Source organism: Aulonocara sp. 'chitande type north' Nkhata Bay, linkage group LG3 (assembly GCF_057382095.1).
Source record: "Aulonocara sp. 'chitande type north' Nkhata Bay isolate Kocher_YH1m ecotype deep benthic linkage group LG3, A_spYH_male_GT1.1, whole genome shotgun sequence".
Lineage (NCBI taxonomy): Eukaryota > Metazoa > Chordata > Actinopteri > Cichliformes > Cichlidae > Aulonocara > Aulonocara sp. 'chitande type north' Nkhata Bay.
The window spans coordinates 19,510,832-19,530,751 of NC_141346.1; the positions used below are offsets into that span (position 1 = coordinate 19,510,832).

The 19,920-nt window shown below is 37.6% G+C and overlaps 3 protein-coding genes across 3 annotated transcripts in view; 1 reads left to right on the forward strand and 2 right to left on the reverse strand.

Moving 5' to 3' along the window:
* Nucleotides 1-19,920, reverse strand: part of LOC147334363 (low affinity immunoglobulin gamma Fc region receptor III-like) — a 529,842-nt gene that overhangs the window by 389,044 nt on the left and 120,878 nt on the right. The gene's annotated exons all lie outside the window — the stretch shown is intronic.
* On the forward strand, nucleotides 442-2,094 carry LOC147334384 (Fc receptor-like protein 5). The gene is made up of 4 exons (XM_086287756.1): nucleotides 442-472; nucleotides 1,388-1,651; nucleotides 1,731-1,976; nucleotides 2,069-2,094. The coding sequence occupies exons 1-4, from the start codon at nucleotides 442-444 to the stop codon at nucleotides 2,092-2,094; spliced, it is 567 nt and encodes a 188-aa protein (XP_086143882.1).
* Nucleotides 6,175-12,606, reverse strand: LOC147334385 (uncharacterized). Its single transcript, XM_086271777.1, has 3 exons — nucleotides 12,319-12,606; nucleotides 8,083-8,415; nucleotides 6,175-7,844 (listed from the first exon to the last, which is right to left on the reverse strand). Exons 1-3 carry the CDS (start codon nucleotides 12,389-12,391, stop codon nucleotides 7,564-7,566), a joined length of 687 nt encoding a protein of 228 aa, XP_086127903.1. The 5' UTR covers nucleotides 12,392-12,606; the 3' UTR covers nucleotides 6,175-7,563.

Here is a 19,920-nt window from a genome sequence, read left to right on the forward strand (position 1 = left end):
GCCCACGTGTTTTGACTGACCAGCAGGAGTTGGCTGTGGTGGAAATGGTCAGGGCAAGGAATGGCATATGGCTAAAAAAAACTAACAAAATTATCATTTTAAATTACTTGTTTTTTTTCTCCCTTTTTCGTGTGTGTATGTGTGTATAATTTTTTTTTTTATGTCTGAACATAAGTGTAAAATTTTCTGTGTGAAGTTTTACAGTTCAGTTACACTCATTCATCACCAAGGACAATTTGAAACCCTTACCTTGTATTATTTGCTCCTGAATGAAATGATTGGTAAAAGTACTAAGTTGAAAAAAGATCTTACTGTTTTGTTTGGGTGATTAAAGCAAATGTTCTCAAAATATATCACAATGATCATGTGTTCTGAAACAATGGTTAAGTGGAATGAAAATATGTGCAAATACAATGAACTCATGACATCAGATTTGGAAGGATGACTAGTGGTGTTACAAATGTGATCAAATGTGAGTTTTGTACTGAGAGATTTGAAAATGCACACTTTAGTTATGAAAATAGTACCAAACCAATTAAAAAAAACTGTAAAATTATAAATATTATTACAGGTGTGGCCTGTTTAATTGACAGGCAGATGTTGACACAGGGGGCTGTACCTTCTGTCTGCTGCCGTTCACCTCAGCTATCCCAGAAGTGGGAAACTGAACCTATTTTATTTGTCTGTTACTGACACTGATTAGCAGGTGTCTGTGTCTCTGTGATACATTCATGATATTTATGGATATAGTTTTAAAAACAAAAACAAAAACAGACAAATGAACAGCTAGAAAAGGACTAAGCAGAAGCTAAAAGTCCCCTAAAGGGGAGACGTGCTACCAGAAGGAGCTTTGCTGTAATGTGAACCAGCTGAAAACTCAGATTGACTGATATCATTTCTCTTTAGGTCTGAACTTACTGCTGTGCTGCACAACAAACCAAGGTCAGTGACCTCATCGTGATCATCCAAAACATCTCAAAGAGTCTTAAATAGAGATTTTCTGCATCTTATTTTTAATGCTGTCTGCCACGTATAAACTTTCAATAAAGCTTGTCTCTAAAAACTGAGGCATTAAATCCAAAACCACCTTTTTTGGTGTTTTTAATAACATTAATAATAACTGTGCATCTGAGAGCACTGAACCTGGACCAGCCAGGATCTGACTGCATGCTTGGCTACTGTCTTTACTATCAGTATCACATTTTAAATGTAAAGTGATTTAGGAATACTGAAGACACGTGATGTTTACTGCATTATATGTTTATAGTGGAATACATGTTTTATTTTGGGTGGCTGTGTTACTGTTGTTGAAACAGTAAAAGATTATGAAACTCAGTTGGTCGTTCTCTTTTGAAAATTGATTCACATCATATCCTCTTCCTGGCAGCTCGTCTGACTGTGAGTCCCAGCAGCTCTCAGTTCTTTAAAGGAGACTTTGTGTCTCTGAGCTGTGAGGAGGACGACAGCTCTGCTGGATGGACTCTGAGGAGAAACCCAAAGACACGACAGAAGACTCAGTGTGGAGATGGGTGGGGAAAACCAGCTGGTTCTTCCTGTAACATCAGCTACATCGACCCATTGGACAGTGGAGTTTACTGGTGTGAGTCCAGAGAGGGTCCCATCAGTAACATGGTTAACCTGACAGTCACTGGTAAGCTGAGTGTGTGGAGTTAGTGTTGATGAAGCTGTGTGTAAATGGATGAAATGCTGTAGTTTGTCTCTGTGTTGAGGTGGATCAGTGATCCTGCAGAGTCCTGTCCTCCCTGTGATGGAGGGAGATGACGTCACTCTGCTCTGTAAAACAAAGACCACTCCCTCCAACCTCCCAGCTGCTTTCTATAAAGATGGCTCCCTCATCAGGAAGCAGCCTACAGGTCACATGACCATCCAGCATGTTTCCAGGTCTGATGAAGGCCTCTACAAGTGTGACATCAGCGGTCATGGAGAGTCTCCATCCAGCTGGATCACTGTCACAGGTGACACACTCACCTGTCTGTGTTTCTGCAGCTTTCAACATTCACAATGTGACGACAACTTAATGACTGTGTTTGCTTTTTTGTCAATGAAGATGTCACTATAGAGCATCACTTCTGAAGCAGAGCTCATCAGCTTCATATTGATAAAACCTTATTCCTGCTGTGAGGAGGATATACACCATGTGCTGCTTATGCATCACTGTACTTCTGTGCAATAAGTAATGTACAAGGCAGTTAGTTTACTTCTAAACCAAACCTGCAGTTGTTTTCAGATCATATTGGAAAAGACAACACATTTTCTGAGCAACTATCGTACCCTTTGACTGCAGATTTATTTATTTCTCATTTTAGGAAGACACTCTTTGTTTGCTGTCTCAGTGTCTCACTCATGTCTGAATAATGAGCTTCAGATTAAAAGATTTTAAAGGGAGCCTGTTAGCAGGGCCACATAAAGACTCCTTTTAAAACTTGAATGCTGTGCCATGCACATGAAAGATAACATGTGCAATATAAAACTGATTTCATTAAAGAACCACTTAATGAAAATGTTCTTTGTTGGTGGATACAGGTTGGTAGAGAGAATTTGTAGAACAGTGTTGAAGCTACAAAGTATTAAAAGATGCATTAACACACTGTTTGACTCTAAACCCGAGGTTTAGTGATAACTCGAAACAATGTACAATGACACCAGAATTTACTATTCAATCAAATTTGTGTCTAGTTTATACTTTACCGCTACTCTTACACTAAATGGATGCTTTAAATCCCAGAAAAAAATATGTTGTTCCCAGATCAAAGAAGAAATACATCTCTGTTTGGATAATGGCCCAAAATATGTATTTCTTTAAAGGTCATTCATCATAACAGAATGAAATACATGTATCATCCATCATTAATCAAGACAACTGGTTTAATGATGAGAAAACTTGAAAGAATTTTACACTATTTTTTCAGATAGAGAAACTAATGTATTTGAAGATCAGACTCTGATGACTCATCATGGCAGAAAGAGATCCCAGTGGTGATAGGATTTAGGTGAAGAGTCCCATGAGTCTAAGGAGGTGGTGCCAGTGGTGTTGAAGATGAAGATTGGGGCTTGGATGGAGGTCTGGCTGATATCTCAGTGAGGCAGAGATGGGGAGGAGGTGGGTTGCACAAATCAGAATCTTACAGTATGAATGATGGAGAGCAGAAATTTAAACTACAAAAAGTGGAGGCTGGTTAGCCCAAAGAAAGCAGGCAAGAAGATGATTGTACTAGAGTAATGGTGACAGTATTGAGATTGACGGCTACCACATGGTAGTGATGTAGAAAATGGAAAAGCAACCCAAACAAACAGGCAGATGAGTGATTCCAGATCTCTGCTATTGAACTCAAACATTAGCTTCATAACAATCAGAATGAAAATGAAATTGAATGAAAAATGAAAATTTCCTCCGCTCTGTGTTTCTGCACATCTCACAATGCTAAGATGTCCTAATGAAATTCATTAAAAACATAACATACGTTTTTAAACCAAGAAAGGACATCATCATATTTGTGCTTTAAGGGGACAGAATATAAATTCTCAACAATTCTCTAAACCACCGCAAGATGGCGCTCCAACACAAGGAATGAAATCATTCCTGCTCAGGCAGGTCAGCAGTCACATGTACTACACATCTAATTAATTTCTGCGCAACAGAAACATGGTTTCACAACGCCTCCATTTTACACAGTCACACAATATAATGTTCGAAAACACATCAGACATTTAAGGAAACAAACAAACCCTGAACAAGATTAACAAATATCAAAATATGAGCCAATTTTAGTGATAATTACTAATTAGCAAGTTAACTAAAGTGTCAAAATAGAGATCCACTTAGTTCACAACAGCGCTCTGCTTTGGAGTCAGACAGTCTGTATGACTGAGCAAGGGCTGCTGGGTAATGAAGTCCCAATAACATAATCGGGACTTTTTATGCAACAAATCTGAGTGAGGCTTTTGTCTCAAATTCCAACTTCATACCAAACCAAATGCATAGAGAAAGTATAAACAGCGTATCGTCAGTGTAGGATGGAGATCAACCAGGATGGCTGTGAAACATCTGCTGACATCTTGTTGAATTTAATGGTGTAAATCCACAAAAAGCAGCAGGTCATGTGATCACATCATGTACATTAAAAAACATAGTGAAGCTCACATTAGAAATTATCATGTGTTGTGATTTGTTTCCCTGTGCTGAACCACTAAAGAGATTCTAGGGTTCCACATCTGCTGAATCCCAATTTAAACCTTGACTGTTCTAATTTTACTGTTTAGGTTTGGAGGTGAAGTCACCCTCTGCCCTCTGTAAGCAACAGTAAATACTTATTTTCTTTTACTGAATGTCTCCTATAACAAACTAGCCCCATTTTTTTAAATTATAGTTCAAATTGTAATAGTATTTGTATTCTGTCGTAGTAATATTATTATATTAATATAGCACAGGTTCAGTTCTCTTTGTGCAAAATAGTTCGTAGAATCGTCCTTGAAGGAGCCATTTTTACTTTCTTACTTTGACTACATTACAGAGTCTGTACTTTTTCACTTTGACTCAAGTAATAAACTTACTTTGCTAAACTGAACATCTCTTCTCGGCACTGTAGCAATACACAGTACTATTTTCTATTAATACTGCTACATTTGTATAGTGCTTCTTTGCTACACTACCTACATTCAAATATTGTACAGGTGTGTAGTTTAAGCTGCTTAAATAGCAATGCATTGTTTGTGAGACATGTACGCCACCCCAACATGATCACAGCTCCATCCTGTGGAAAATGTTCTTTTATTTTCATTGCAGTTTAGCTTCCCTTTTAGCTCAAGTTTTCTAAGTTATTCTAATATTTTGCGTATATATTGGATTCAAAAGTTTAGAAAAAAGATACAACCACACACATTTTGAGGGCAGATCTCATCACCCATGTTTGGTTGACAAATCTGGCCAAACTGAAAGTGAAAATATTTTTATGATTTGTAAGGTCAAATAATGGTTTCAGTGGGTTTTATTTTTATTTTCTAAAGTCAAGTGTTTGTTTTTAAAGATAAAAGAGAAGACAAAAGTATAAATGAAGATGATAATAGGCTAAATTTGTGATTGTGTGCCTCTAAAAATTTGGTTAGTCTGTGAAAAAAAGCATTGGAAAAATAATAAAGTTGTTTTCTATTACAAATGTTGCTGAAGCTTCGACCTCTTCTGAGCGATAACTCAGATATTTCTCGGCAGCTTTTGAGATTGAAATTTTTTTTATTCAATAATTCTTTTATGTCACGTGTCCCCAAGAATCATTTAAGACAGAGAACAAATTAACAGATCAATATCATAAAACACTCACTCATTTAAAATAAAATTTACTATTAGATGACAAAAAATTAAAGCCTTAGTGGATAATAATCAGAAGCTGAGTCGTGTTAAGCCAGTTTTGAAGTGTGTATTTGCTCTTAGGTTGAGGTCTGGTGAGGGGCTGGGGTTGATGTAGTACCTGTACTGCCCACCAGGCGGCACAGACATCAAAGTGGACACAGCCTGTTTACAGAAGTCACAGGTGAGCAGGGAAGAGGAAGGACAGCTAGAAGGAAGAGAGTTTTTCCACTGTCTCAGCTGTTGGTCACGTCATGTTTTCTACTCTCTGTTTTTACAAACATGACTTTTGCCCCAAGACTTTTGTAGATGTTTTAAATCTAAATGAAAGTGAAATTTGAAGCACAAGGACCAGTTAGACTCAAATATACCTGAGAAATATTAAATGTCTTATATTAATGAAATCACAAAGCTGCAGGTTTGTGCCTCCTGATAAAATATATTTCTAGAGAAGAAAAATCAAACAGTAAATCAAACAGGACTTCAAATATTATGATGCAGCAGTCTGGAAAATTCCTGTCCCACCTTATCAGCACCTTTTGTCTGAATGAAATTACTGTTTTTAGTTTTCTTTTAAAACATTCACAGAGGAATGAACTGAAAATGTAGCTTAGTGATGGTATACTGTGGGTGTATGTCGAGGTTGTATTGAATCAGACTTCATGTTTGGGTGCAACGACCTGTTAAACCTGCTTCCTGGGCTCTTTTCATTTAAGCACCTCCCACAAACACAGCCACTGTTCTCAGCACTGCTGAAGCTGCCGGGCCTTAAAAAAGTCCCGTCCTCTGTGTAGAAGGAAGTCATCACAACATTTGGTTATTCAGACTTTATTCTGACTGAAACAAGGCTGCAGGCTCCAAACTCTGTTTCACAGGGACAGGCTCAGACAGTTTCACTTTAACTCAGTCACAGTGTTACACCTGTTTGTACATGCAGTGGGTTCATTCACACGCCCACACATCAGTGTTTTATTTTCTTTGGACTGATTCCAGATCAGATTAAATCTGCATTGACTGGCTCAACCGGTCAGAGGTTGAGCCAAGAAATACTTTTTAAAAATCAAATATTAAAACATTTTAAGCCTATATTTAAAAAAAAAGCCATGGTGAAAACTTGGAAAAAAAATTAAGCCCATTTTTCAAACCCACCCGATGGTTCTCAGGCTGGATATTTGGCTCTCCTACCATAGAGTGTAGCCTAACCTATCTAACACGTGTGTGTGTGTGTGTGTGTGTGTGTGTGAGATAAGAGAATATAACATTCTCACCAGTACAGTAGCTGAGTGATACATGTTTATGTGTTACAAACTTTTAAGAAAATCACTACATAATCTGTAACAATTCAAATACATTATTAATTTTTTTTTATAAAATCTAATAAAATATTTTACAAACAACAGATAATGATTTAAACTGACAATTATTTTTAAAATTAGGCAATTTGTTGGTATGGTGAGCAGGAACATCAGAGATCAGATAATTATGCAAAACAATGCAAAGTTTCATTTTGTCTTGTTTCCTGTGTCTCTCCTCTGTCAGTCTGAATGCTGAACTTACTGATAATAACCTGGAACAGCAGCAGGACTCACAGTTCAGTTATGAACCCACTGAACACAAATCATTGGATTATTTGGAAGAAGTCGCCTTCTACGATTTCTGTAGAACACAAACAACAAGAAGCATGGCAGAAACTGACAGACCAACTGTAAGTCCACTGTTCTGACCTCCGTCATTCTTCTCATCCTCCTTCCCTCCACTTTGTCCTCCTGACTGACCTGCAGGTGAGAAACAGGTGTGAGGTGTCAGCTGTCAGGTAGGTGATGAGTGAAGAACAGAACAGAATCCATTTCCTCTTCAAACTGCTGTCAGACATTATCTGCTGCACTCTGATGTCACTTTCTGGATGCAGTCCTGCTGTTTGCTGAGACTGAGGTTGATGAAGCAGTTCCTTCTCAAGTGTCAAAGTGACATCAGGGATCCTTGTGGCGTGTTGGTGACAGCTGTATGTTTTCATATCATTTTTGTCTCCATCTTCATCAGCAGGAGATTCACAATTCAGCCACAGAACATTTGTCTCTGTGGTTCAGTGCCATGTGAGTCCTACTGTTGTTCTTTGTATCTTATGTTGATCAAAACACCAACAACTGCAACAACAACAAAAACTGACATTGCTACTATCTGAGTCCACTGTTGGACCAACATCAGTCACTCTGAATGTTGAACTGGCTTTTCATGAATCTGAAACAAGCAGCAGGACTCAGTTCAGTTTGGAAGCCACTGATGGAATTTGAAAGCCCCTGATCCTCAGGGGGCCGGTAATCTGGATTTTGTCTACGTCTATATGTTCTGTAGATAAAAACAGCACCAACACCAACAATAACAAGCACAGCAAGAACTGACAGACCAACTATCAGTCCAACAGAACCACTCTTCTCTCCTTCATCCTCCTTCCCTCCATCTCCACTTTGTCCTCCTGTCTGATCTGCTGGTGAGAAACAGGTGTGAGGTGTCAGCTGTCAGGTAGGTGATGAGTGAAGAACAGAACAGAATCCATTTCCTCTTCAAACTGCTGTCAGACATTATCTACTGCACTCTGATCACATCACTCAGACCAGCTGCTTTCTACAAAGTCTCATCAACAACATCTTTAGAAACAAACATCAACAAGCAGGAAGCAGCTTCACCTCTGATCACACACACACTCAACTCTGCTCACTCACCTGGAGGATCAACTGTCAGGCTGGTGCTGTTCAAAAGGTGAGCTGCCTCTTTGTTGTATGCTGCATAACATTCATATGTTCCAGAATCGTTCAAGGTGACATTCTGGAGAATCACTGAGAAGTTTCCATTCGTCATCCATTTTGAATCCTTCAGCTTCACCCGGCCTTTAAACAACTTATGCTGGAGGTCTTTCTGAAAATGACCGTCTTTTAAGTAAATGACATAATCATCTGTCTGCAGGTCAGGTTTGGTCCACCTTAACATTATTTCAGTAGCATCACTGGGGCCGTAACACTCCAGAGTGGCATCTTCTCCTTGTGTTACTTTGACCTCTTTTTGGCCCACAGAAGGAAAAGATGAGGGGATAAAAAAGGAAGAAAAATCAGTAACACAGTTCTAACAAAATATTTAATTTCAATACAATAATTCAAGCAGTCTTCTTACTTTAAACTGAACATATCACAAAACAGATGATAAGATGATGGAAATAGAAAAATATGTATGAGAGTTGATAAGTGAATAACGAAGCTTTACTGGTGACATATTCACGTGTGTTTATAGATCTTTTTATGTTGATGATAGATTTTTGTCTGTAGAGGAACTGATTAAAATATGTTGATTTTACTTTTGGAAAACACCAGAGCCTATACAAAAGTAAATGTAAAGTCATACCAATTACTACTGTTTTATTCATTAATTTTAATTTTATTTTATTTTATTGTTTTTGTAGAAGGTGCTGTAGAAGATTCCTATCCTGAGTACATTTCTTGCATAAAAAATGCATAAAAAAACAGAACAAATGTCCAACCTGTGTGCTTTGCTTTTAATCTAGTGAAAAACCCCAATAATGAAGCTGGTGTGCATATTAAAGTCAATACTTGAAAGTATTTTTTAAAATTAACTTTAAACATGTTGTTGTTGACTTAGATAAAGATAAAATATATATCAAAATGGTCTACACTTAAAATGTACCTTTTAAGTGAGTCCTACAAAGTGCTTTCAGGTGTTTTCACAGACACAGGATGGAGCCTGGGAGCTTTAAAGTTCGGTTTGTTAAACAGTGCTCACCTAAACTGAACTGTGTGATTTCTGAACCATAATCAGCTAAACATTTTTTTGAGTTTGACTTTTTGCTCTACGTGAATAAATGTCATGTACATGTAGCCACCGTGATGCACCCATTTGTTTTTAACTTGTTTTTTGTTTGTTTGTTTTCACTGATAATTGTATTAAAAACACATTTCCTCTTGCTTGAAAGTCCAGCTAATGTCTGCACAGATCCCTGACAGGATGAATATCAAACAGCTCAATAATAAAAGGAAATTTATAAAATGTTTTTAACCAACCGCATCCTACGGAAACAGAGACATTTGCAATACCATAGAACAAGCACAAGCTTTAGTTACACCTTTGTGTACAGTGGAGAGCCAACAGCCAAGTAGTCATTTCTCTTAAGGTCCCATTATATTCACTGCAGTAGACACGAGTGTGCTGAGCAAAAACAGCAATGAACATTATTGTCTGGAGTCACACCCACGATGTGACCACCATCCCAGCCCACAACACCTACAGTCAGTTTGGATTTCTGGACTCATGTGGGTTCTCATCACCATTCTGTTTTGACTCTTTTAATCCGGGTGACACTGATGGGTGTGAGGGTGTCGAATACTTGGAAAGACCAACTGAAAGCAGCTGCAGTAAAGGTCTGGCAGGGCATTAAAAAGGAACAAACCCAGCATGTGGTGATGTCCATGGGTTCAAGACTTCAGGCTGTCATTGCTAGCAAAGGGGTTTCAACCAAGTATTAGAAATGAACTTTTTATTTCCAGTTATTTAATTTGTCAAATTGCTTTTGAGCCCCTGAAATGAAGGGATTGTGTTAAAAATACTTTAGTTCCTCACACTTTTATGCAATACTTTTTGTTCAGCTCAGTGAATTAAAGCTGAAAGTCTGCACTTCAACTGCATCTGAGTCATGTCATTTAAAATTCATTGTGGTAATGTACAAAACCAAAATTAGAAACAAATTGTCTCTGTCCAAATAATCATGGATCTAACTGTATTGCAGTCAGTTTGCAACAGTTTCAGCTACAAGAGCAGAACACTTCTGTTTATTTCTGCTTACTTCCTTAATTCTTGCTTGGTTATTTAGTTTCTGGGTTTCACTGTGGTGTACTCTCATCAACTCTTTTTGAAGAGAGAGATGGGATGGCAGAGAGGGACAGGAGGAAACTCAACTGGTCAGGAGGGCCAGCTCTGTGCTGGACTGTCCACTGAAGTCCATTGAGCAGGTTGGAGAGGAGAGGATGTTGTCTAAGCTAACATCCATCATGGCCAACACCTCCCACCCCCTGCATGAGACTGTAGGAGCACTGAGCAGCTCGATCAGCAGTAGACTTTTACACCCACAGTGTAGGAAGGAGCGCTACCGCAGGTCATTCTTACCAGCAGCTGTCAGACTCTATAACACAGTTTGACACTTTTTGGTTATCTTACTCATCAAATGCTGCTACTGATCTGCAGCTTGTTTGTACACTGTATTTCATAAGGATCATTCACACTCCCCACACTTGCGTACATATCCCTGTACAATTTATACATATCTCTGTATGTTTTTTTTCCCATTTGAATTTCTATTGTTTATATATATATATATATATATATATATATATATATATATATATACACACATACATATATACACACATATGTATACATGTGTATATACACACATATACATATATATGTATGTGTGTATATATATATATATATATATATATATATATATATATACACACATATACATATATATGTATGTGTGTATATATATATATATATATATATATACACACATACATATATACACACATATGTATACATGTGTATATACACACATATACATATATATGTATGTGTGTATATATATATATATATATATATACACACATATACATATATATGTATGTGTGTATATACACATGTATACATATGTGTGTATATATGTATGTGTGTATATATATATATATATATATATATATATATATATATATATACACACATATGTATACATGTGTATATACACACATATACATATATATGTATGTGTGTATATATATATATATATATATATATATATATATATATATATATATACACATACATATATATATGTATATGTGTGTATATACACACATATACATATATATGTATGTGTGAGGAGTATATTAATTTTTATACTCCTCTTGCTATAAGAGCTGTGTAAGACCCACATTTCTCATTCGTGGGATAATAAAGGTTTACTCTATTTTATTCTCTGCTCCTCATTCCTGCCTACATCCCCGTCAGGAAACAAACCCCTCCAAGCACCTGGGTCATTAAAACGTGGCCTGATAATGCTCTCCTCCAGCAACAGGACTGTTTTGATCTGACAGACGATCCATATTTTAACAGCAGGACCTGGAGACATGCACTCAGTCTGTGACTTAAAAGTGTTTTAGTTATAAAGATCATTTACAGTCTGTGTTATTATGGCATTACTCAAAGCACAGTGAAGAAAAACTGTCAGGTAGAAAATAATTAATTTGATAGATTTATAATACTATGTTAATATTATCCGTATTGTATCAAAATATAACAATAAATATTAAGCTGTGACCGCTGGTTAGAATGTACTTTTTTTTAGGCAGCAGCATCTCCATCTGTGATAATACAAACTTAATGTCAGCAAAAAGGTAAGGCTGCTGATGCTTGAATGTTTGACTTATAAATATAAGGAAGTTCAACTACATACACTTCACTTTGGTATAAAAACTATTGTGGATAAATGCATTTTATTATCATCATTATTATTAATAATAAACGGAGCTTTGTCTCCCTCTATCCACATGTTGGAAATAGCTGATGTTTACATAAACCACGTGACGATGGTGCAAACGGGACTTTCCTTTAACCCTCAGATGGAGGCCTTTTGATTTTATATTGATCATGTCTCTTATTTCAACGGCGAAAAAATTGTCTCGCGGTAAATTTCGTCATAATGTCGTCACTTAGCTCTAAAACCAATCTACTGTTAAATCCATACGTTTTGAAAATGTGAAATGTGAAAATGAAACTTAACTTATCGTGACTGAAGTCTTGTGACTTACACGATGTCTCACAGTAATTACATAGAGCCCAAATCTATCCCTCTCCCTGTGACATTTTACTACCCATCAGACTGATTAAACGCTGGTTACCTTCACAGTGAAGTCCCAGCAGATAGAAGATTAATACTTCCGTCAGGACAGTCCATGGTCGCCAAGGCGGCATTACAGTCGGAAGCGGCGCCGCTTATACACTGGGGCAATGCCCCCTTAAATCAGACTTTTAGAAGTTGAGAAAGAAAATAATAGATTATCCACAAACTGAATATTGACAAGATTTACTACAATAGCTGAAAAATCCGCTGGAAAAGGCACAAATGAGATGATAGGTTTCATTTAGTGATGTGACGTTCTGTATCGAGGCTTCGAAGCTTGTGTCGCGTAATGGAGGGGGCGTTTCCGCGATGCGCGTATCCGCGATGCTTCATTTATGGGAGGAGCTGAAAATGATGACGTCCGAAGCCTCGCTGCCCGGCTGTACCACGTGACTGGTTCATGAAGCGGTTCGAACTTTGCCGCGAGATATGACAGATATAAACCCCTCAGACTTCATTCAAAATGTGGGCGTTTGATGGAGAGTTGCGGTTAGTGAGAGTTTGGAGACAGTTTGGAGGTTTATGAGAGTGAGGAGAGAAAGTCAGGAGAGAATGGAGGCAGCTAAGAAGAGGAGGATGTCCTCCCCTGTGTGGGAACATTTTGATCTTATTCCTCCCAGCAAGGTATGTAAATTTCTACAGAAGATGTATTTTCATAATACTGATGGTGCAATACAATTTATGTTAAGCGGCTTTACTTTTGTACAAGGTGAAGTGTTTGCTATGTGCCAGGGAGCTGGGATATAACAACAACACCTCATCCATGCTTAGGCACTACAGAGCTTTGCATGAGAATAAGGGGGACACCGATTGTGGAGCAAGACCAGGTGAGCCATCAAATGTCCTGATAATATAGCATGCAGTAATGTTACTAAATGATATAACAATATTATACAGCTGTTATAAGTTACGTGTGTGATATTTATATTTGTGCTTTGTCTTTATTGTCTTTCCTCAGGAGAACAATCTCAAATAGATGAAGACCTGGTTAGCATGGTGATTGAGGACTCCCAGCCATTTAGCATTGTGGAGGACAAAGGATTCAAAAGACTTGTTAAATCATTAAATCCTAGCTATGTTCTCCCCACTAAAAGGTCGTAAAATCAGTGAAAATTTAGTTTTTACAGAATAAAATGTGAACAGGCAGGACTGAGGCCTCAGTGTGTAGCTGTCCATACCTCAACGTTACAAAAGCACAACCACTGTCCACACCCCAACCACACCTCACCTCACAGTAAATGATCATTTCCATTTCAAGCATTTCCAAATAATCATTTTCCATACTGCCAGCATAAATATACACAGTATACTGCATCACTACAATATACATGTGTTACACACTCCTTTTGTTGTTGACATTTACAGGCTGTGTGCAAAATGCCACACTCTTCAAATTCATGCCAACTAATATTTTTACGTCCAGTAGGTGTCCTACTAGAGCACATGAAGCTTCAAGAAGCTTTGCGCTGGGGTGAAGCAATTGGATGAAAAGCTTCAGTGCTTCATGAAGCTTCATCTGCCCATCACTAGTTTCATTCATTCACGTGCTCTGTTTGTGCCCACTGCGCAGGCTCACGCAGCACTCACCCAATCGTTGTTAGTATGCAAACGACCCGGTGTCAGGTTTCTCACTAGGCAGGCTTATTTTATTCTTACTTTATTTTGAGAAGTTATTCGAGAATTACGCAATTAAGACCGATTTTATGCTGCTGTTTCTAAAGATCTAGATGAATAATGTATTTTATTCTTTATTTTATTTATTTATTTATTTTGCTTTTTTATTTTTTCTAAATTTTTCTGTTTTATTTTTGAAGACTTGGTGAATTGCCTTTTTTTAAATGACTTGGCCTACCCTTTTAGTTTTGTTAATGTTGGCAATAGTGAGAAGTACTATTGTTGGGCTTGAATATATTTGATATAGGCCATCCAATTAAGGTAAATGTCATGTTTTTAAGTGTTAGAATCTGATGAACAATATTTTAATTTATTTTTTGTTGTTTTGTTTTTCAGTTAACATGGTCAGGGGTTTTGTGCACCTCAGTGACCCTAAGAGCTAGACCAGCAGAAACTTAGCCTTCATGTGGGACACCCAAGTTGGTCAGGTCTTAGGGTAGAGGCCTGACAAAGTGCAATCCAATTACATGACAAAAACAGTTATCCACAGCACCCTACCCAACCCCTTTCCTGCCTCCATTGCCACCATGTGCCCCCTTTACATTTCTGTCTGCCCCCACTCTATAACAAAATATGTTACCAAGAGTTAACGTGTTTGTTTTGCTATTTACAACAGATCATTAAAGATTTTATATGTTGCTATCAAATCAACATGCCAGGTGACAGGCAGGCTTCTTTTGTTAGCATACTAACGTGATTACCTAAACTTAAGAGGTAGAAAGCTCATCAAGGCGCTGCTCATCAGTGCTCAACAACTAGCATTTTCTACTTTCTACAGAAAATGTCATTTGCTGCATCAGCTGATTCATCCTTGCTATCATCTACAGGGAGTGCAGAATTTATAATGTTATTATTGAACAACAACCATGTTCTCAATGAACCCAAAAAACTCATTAATATCAGAGCTGAATGTTTTTGGAAGTAGTTTTTAGTTTGTTTTTAGTTTTAGCTATTTTAGGGGGATATCTGTGTGTGCAGGTGACTATTACTGTGCATAATTATTAGACAACTTAACAAAAAACAAATATATACCCATTTAAATTATTTATTTTTTACCAGTGAAACCAATATAACATCTCCACATTCACAAATATACATTTCTGACATTCAAAAACAAAACAAAAACAAATCAGCGACCAATATAGCCACCTTTCTTTGCAAGGACACTCAAAAGCCTGCCATCCATGGATTCTGTCAGTGTTTTGATCTGTTCACCATCAACATTGCGTGCAGCAGCAACCACAGCCTCCCAGACACTGTTCAGAGAGATGTACTGTTTTCCCTCCTTGTAAATCTCACATTTGATGATGGACCACAGGTTCTCAATGGGGTTCAGATCAGGTGAACAAGGAGGCCATGTCATTAGTTTTTCTTCTTTTATAGCCTTTCTTGCCAGCCATGCTGTGGAGTACTTGGACGCGTGTGATGGAGCATTGTCCTGCATGAAAATCATGTTTTTCTTGAAGGATGCAGACTTCTTCCTGTACCACTGCTTGAAGAAGGTGTCTTCCAGAAACTGGCAGTAGGACTGGGAGTTGAGCTTGACTCCATCCTCAACCCGAAAAGGCCCCACAAGCTCATCTTTGATGATACCAGCCCAAACCAGTACTCCACCTCCACCTTGCTGGCGTCTGAGTCGGACTGGAGCTCTCTGCCCTTTACCAATCCAGCCACGGGCCCATCCATCTGGCCCATCAAGACTCACTCTCATTTCATCAGTCCATAAAACCTTAGAAAAACCAGTCTTGAGATATTTCTTGGCCCAGTCTTGACGTTTCAGCTTGTGTGTCTTGTTCAGTGGTGGTCGTCTTTCAGCCTTTCTTACCTTGGCCATGTCTCTGAGTATTGCACACCTTGTGCTTTTGGGCACTCCAGTGATGTTGCAGCTCTGAAATATGGCCAAACTGGTGGCAAGTGGCATCTTGGCAGCTGCACGCTTGACTTTTCTCAGTTCATGGGCAGTTATTTTGCGCCTTGGTTTTTCCACACGCTTCTTGCGACCCTGTTGACTATTTTGAATGAAATGCTTGATTGTTCAATGATCACGCTTCAGAAGCTTTGCAATTTTGAGACTGCTGCATCCCTCTGCAAGATATCTCACTATTTTTGACTTTTCTGAGCCTGTCAAGTCCTTCTTTTGACCCATTTTGCCAAAGGAAAGGACGTTGCCTAATAATTATGCACAGCTGATATAGGGTGTTGATGTCATTAGACCACACCCCTTCTCATTACAGAGATGCACATCACCTAATATGCTTAATTGGTTGTAGGCTTTCGAGCCTATACAGCTTGGAGTAAGACAACATGCATGAAGAGGATGTTGTGGGCAAAATACTCATTTGCCTAATAATTCTGCACTCCCTGTATATATGTGTGAGGTAGTGAAGCACTCATATTAAAAGAAACAGGTTTTCTGAGATAGATGACTTCCTTGAGCAAAACCTGCTCTCTTGACCACACAATCAACAACTCACCATAAAACTTCCTTTCTCATGTCCTTGTGATTGCACTAACCAATCAGAAGCTAGAACACCTTTGCCTGTGGCATTTGTGGTCAAGTGCTGCAAACTCTACCTCTTTCATCAGAAAGCACACAAAGCTAAATTGATAAAACCGGTGGGGGGTGGAAAGGGTGGAACCAGTCTTCATTGTCACAAAGGTGTCTTTCCGTATAACTTGGTAACCATGAACAATGTATGGACGTGACACATTTTCATTCATTGTTGCATTTACATTATAAAATGTTGGATATGTTTTATGTGCCAATTGTTAAACCTTGTGAAGTCTGGACAGCGCAAACGTCATGTAAAATCGATGTTGCCGCTGGAGTTTACATATATTAATCTGGTGATGAAAAAAATGTGTAACTGTTTTGATGTCTGGTCCTAATGTGTTGCTATGTGTCTTTTATCCTGCAATTCTTGCAGCGTAAAAGAGCAGAGACAAGCAGCCCCGACTAGAAAACAAAGACACTTTCTACCTAGCAGAGCTATCCACTCAGTCAATATGATCTTTTGCGGTTTATGTTAAAAGGTAGGAGGAAACCTGACAGAACACAATATAGTACTAAAGTCACATCAAACCATCAAACACCTCTGTTCTAGTAATGCAAACGAACAACTGTGTCATTTCCAGCATCGGAACCACACAGTAACTTACAAAGAGGAAGGAAGTTGGTTTAACTGCTGTGTCCAAAAAAAGTGTTTAGCTCAGTAAGTTCTTGGGAAGGAAAATGAACCCAGCATCTCTTCAGAAGCTGCTCTGTGAGTATAATCTTTAATTTCCAAACTTAATTAATTATATTTAGACCACATCAGTTAAAGAACCAGACTTTTTCTACAGAAATTATTTTTTTTAATTACTGATTAGCATTAGAAAATAAATAATCAACAGTGAAACAATGAAATAATTTCAGAACATTTTTATTTTTTAATGAAGTAACAATGCAAGTGTAGAATGCACATGTTTGAAAAAGGAGGGGAATGAACACAGTCATAGATTAATAATAACAATTCAATTCATCATTTAAGAGTCTGCGATGATAGGTCTTAAAGCGGCATATTCAAGTTTGTCTTTGTTAAAAGATCCATGTCATATCATAATCATTTTTCTTTCTCTAAAGACAATTTATTGCAATCCTTTCATATAGAAAATTATGTAATATGAAACGAGATAGCGGCTCCATAGTTTAGTGGTTTCTGCATTCGGCTAAACAGTGAAAGACTGCTGGTATAAAAATATATAATAAACAACAGCAATATGACTTAGAAGATTTAGATTTAGAAGAAGGTGTGTATCACATTTAATTTCATTTATTCATTTTTCTAATTATTTTTATCTTTGAGAATTATGGTCTTGGACCATAACTTTAACATTATATTATTAAGGATGAGAGTGCAACTTTTTTCATCGGGGATTTATATCTTTAGATCTAATATCAGTAATCTGTAATTTATACATTTTAATTTTCTTTACTATTATTAGCCATGAAGTCATCTTATCAATTCATATTTGCCTTTAGTGGAAAATAACTAGGATAAAGTTCTGGCTGACAAGTGATGGAAACAAAGCTTTTAACGGAGAGCCAACCTCAACAAACAAAAATGAGAATAACTGAAGGGATCAGCTTGTGCAAAGACTATAGTTGTGTTTTACCTTCAGTGGGCAGCAAAACATTTCCAATTTTTAATGGCTGTTGCAAATTAAAACAAAAATTGGTTCATTAAAACTACTCTAACAAGTTGTACTTACTTAATTTTCAATTCAATTCAATTTTGTTTATATAGTGCCAAATAATCAACAGTTGCCTCAAGATGCTTTATCTTGTAAGGTAAAGACCCTACAATACTACAAAGAAAACAGAAAATCCCAACAATCATATCACCCACTGTGAGCAAGTGCTTTAGCAACAGTGGGAAAGAAATGACATGTGGTGGAAGAGAGCCAGAGATTAATAATAACTAATAATTAAATGCACAGAGGTGCATTCATAAAAAAAAAAGAGTGATACAGGTGAATGTAAAAGAAAAAGAAACACCTGGTGCATCATGGGAAGGCCCCATTAGCCAAGTCTTGGCTGAAATTCAACTAAATTTAACTAAAGAATGATTCAGGGTCACCTGATCCAGCTATATGTTCTATCAAAGCGGAAAATTTGAAGCTTAAAAATAGAGTGTGTGTTTTTCTCCTGAATCCAAACTGGAAGCTGGTTCCACAGAAGAGGGGCCTGAAAACTGAAGGCTCTCCCTCCCATTCTACTTTTAAATACTCTAGGAACAACAAGTAGGCCTGCAGAGCGAGAACGAAGTGCTCTAATAGGGTGATATGGTTTTATGTGGTTAAGATAAGATGGGGCCTGATTATTTAAGACCTTGTATGTGAGGAGCAGGGTTTTGAATTCAATTCTGGATTTAGCAGGAAGCCAATGAAGGGAAGCCAAAACAGGAGAAATCTGCTCTCTCTTTCTAGTCCCTGTCAGGACTCTTGCTGCAGCATTTTGGATTAGCTGAAGGCTTTTCAGTGAGTTTTTAGGACATCCTGATAATAATGAATTACAGTCATCCAGCCTTGAAGTAATAAATGCATGAACTAGTTTTTCAGCGTCACTCTGAGACAGGATATTTCTAACTTTGGAGATGTTGTTCAAATGGAAGAAAAGAGTCCTACATATTTTGTAATATGTGCTTTGAAGGACATATCATGGTCAAAAATGATTCCAAGATTTCTCACAGTGTTACTGGAGGCCAAGGTAATGCAGAGTAAGCATTTGGTTAGATACCATATTTCTTTTTATACAGTTGCGATCAAAAGTTTAAAACCACTTGAAAAATGGCAAAAAAGCATGTATTGAAAACAACGCTTGAACTGAAACAGGCTGCTTTCACAGCTGATGAAAAGTTTAGGACCACATGCCATTAAAAAGCCAATTCTGTGTAAAAATGTGGATTCATTGTAGTTTTCTGTCAGGCTGTGTCATGATATTCTGATGGCAACGGCAAAAAAAACCAACATTCCCTTTTTGAACGTGGAGGGTTGTTGAACTGCATAAGCAGGATCTCTCACAGCGCTCCATCGCTGCTGAGGTTGGACTTAGTAAGACAGTCATTTGGAAATTCTTAATGATCCTGAGGGTTATGGAACAAAAAAAGTCAACAAAAAGTGTATTAACAAATGCACATCAAGCAACAGAAAGAAGAAAAGTTTGGTATGGGGATAATGAATGAAAATGGACTTCAAAAACACCATCTACAATTCTGCAATGTCCACTTTTGGCAAGACGAACATCAATTTAGCAGAGTAGTTGGAAGAAGGTTCAGAGGAAATGATTCCTGTAATAAAGGAAAAGAGAAAAGGTATAGCTGCATACAAAGCCTGCCCTAGCAAATGTAACATTAAGACCCTTTGAGGTACATGCACCAAAGTCCAG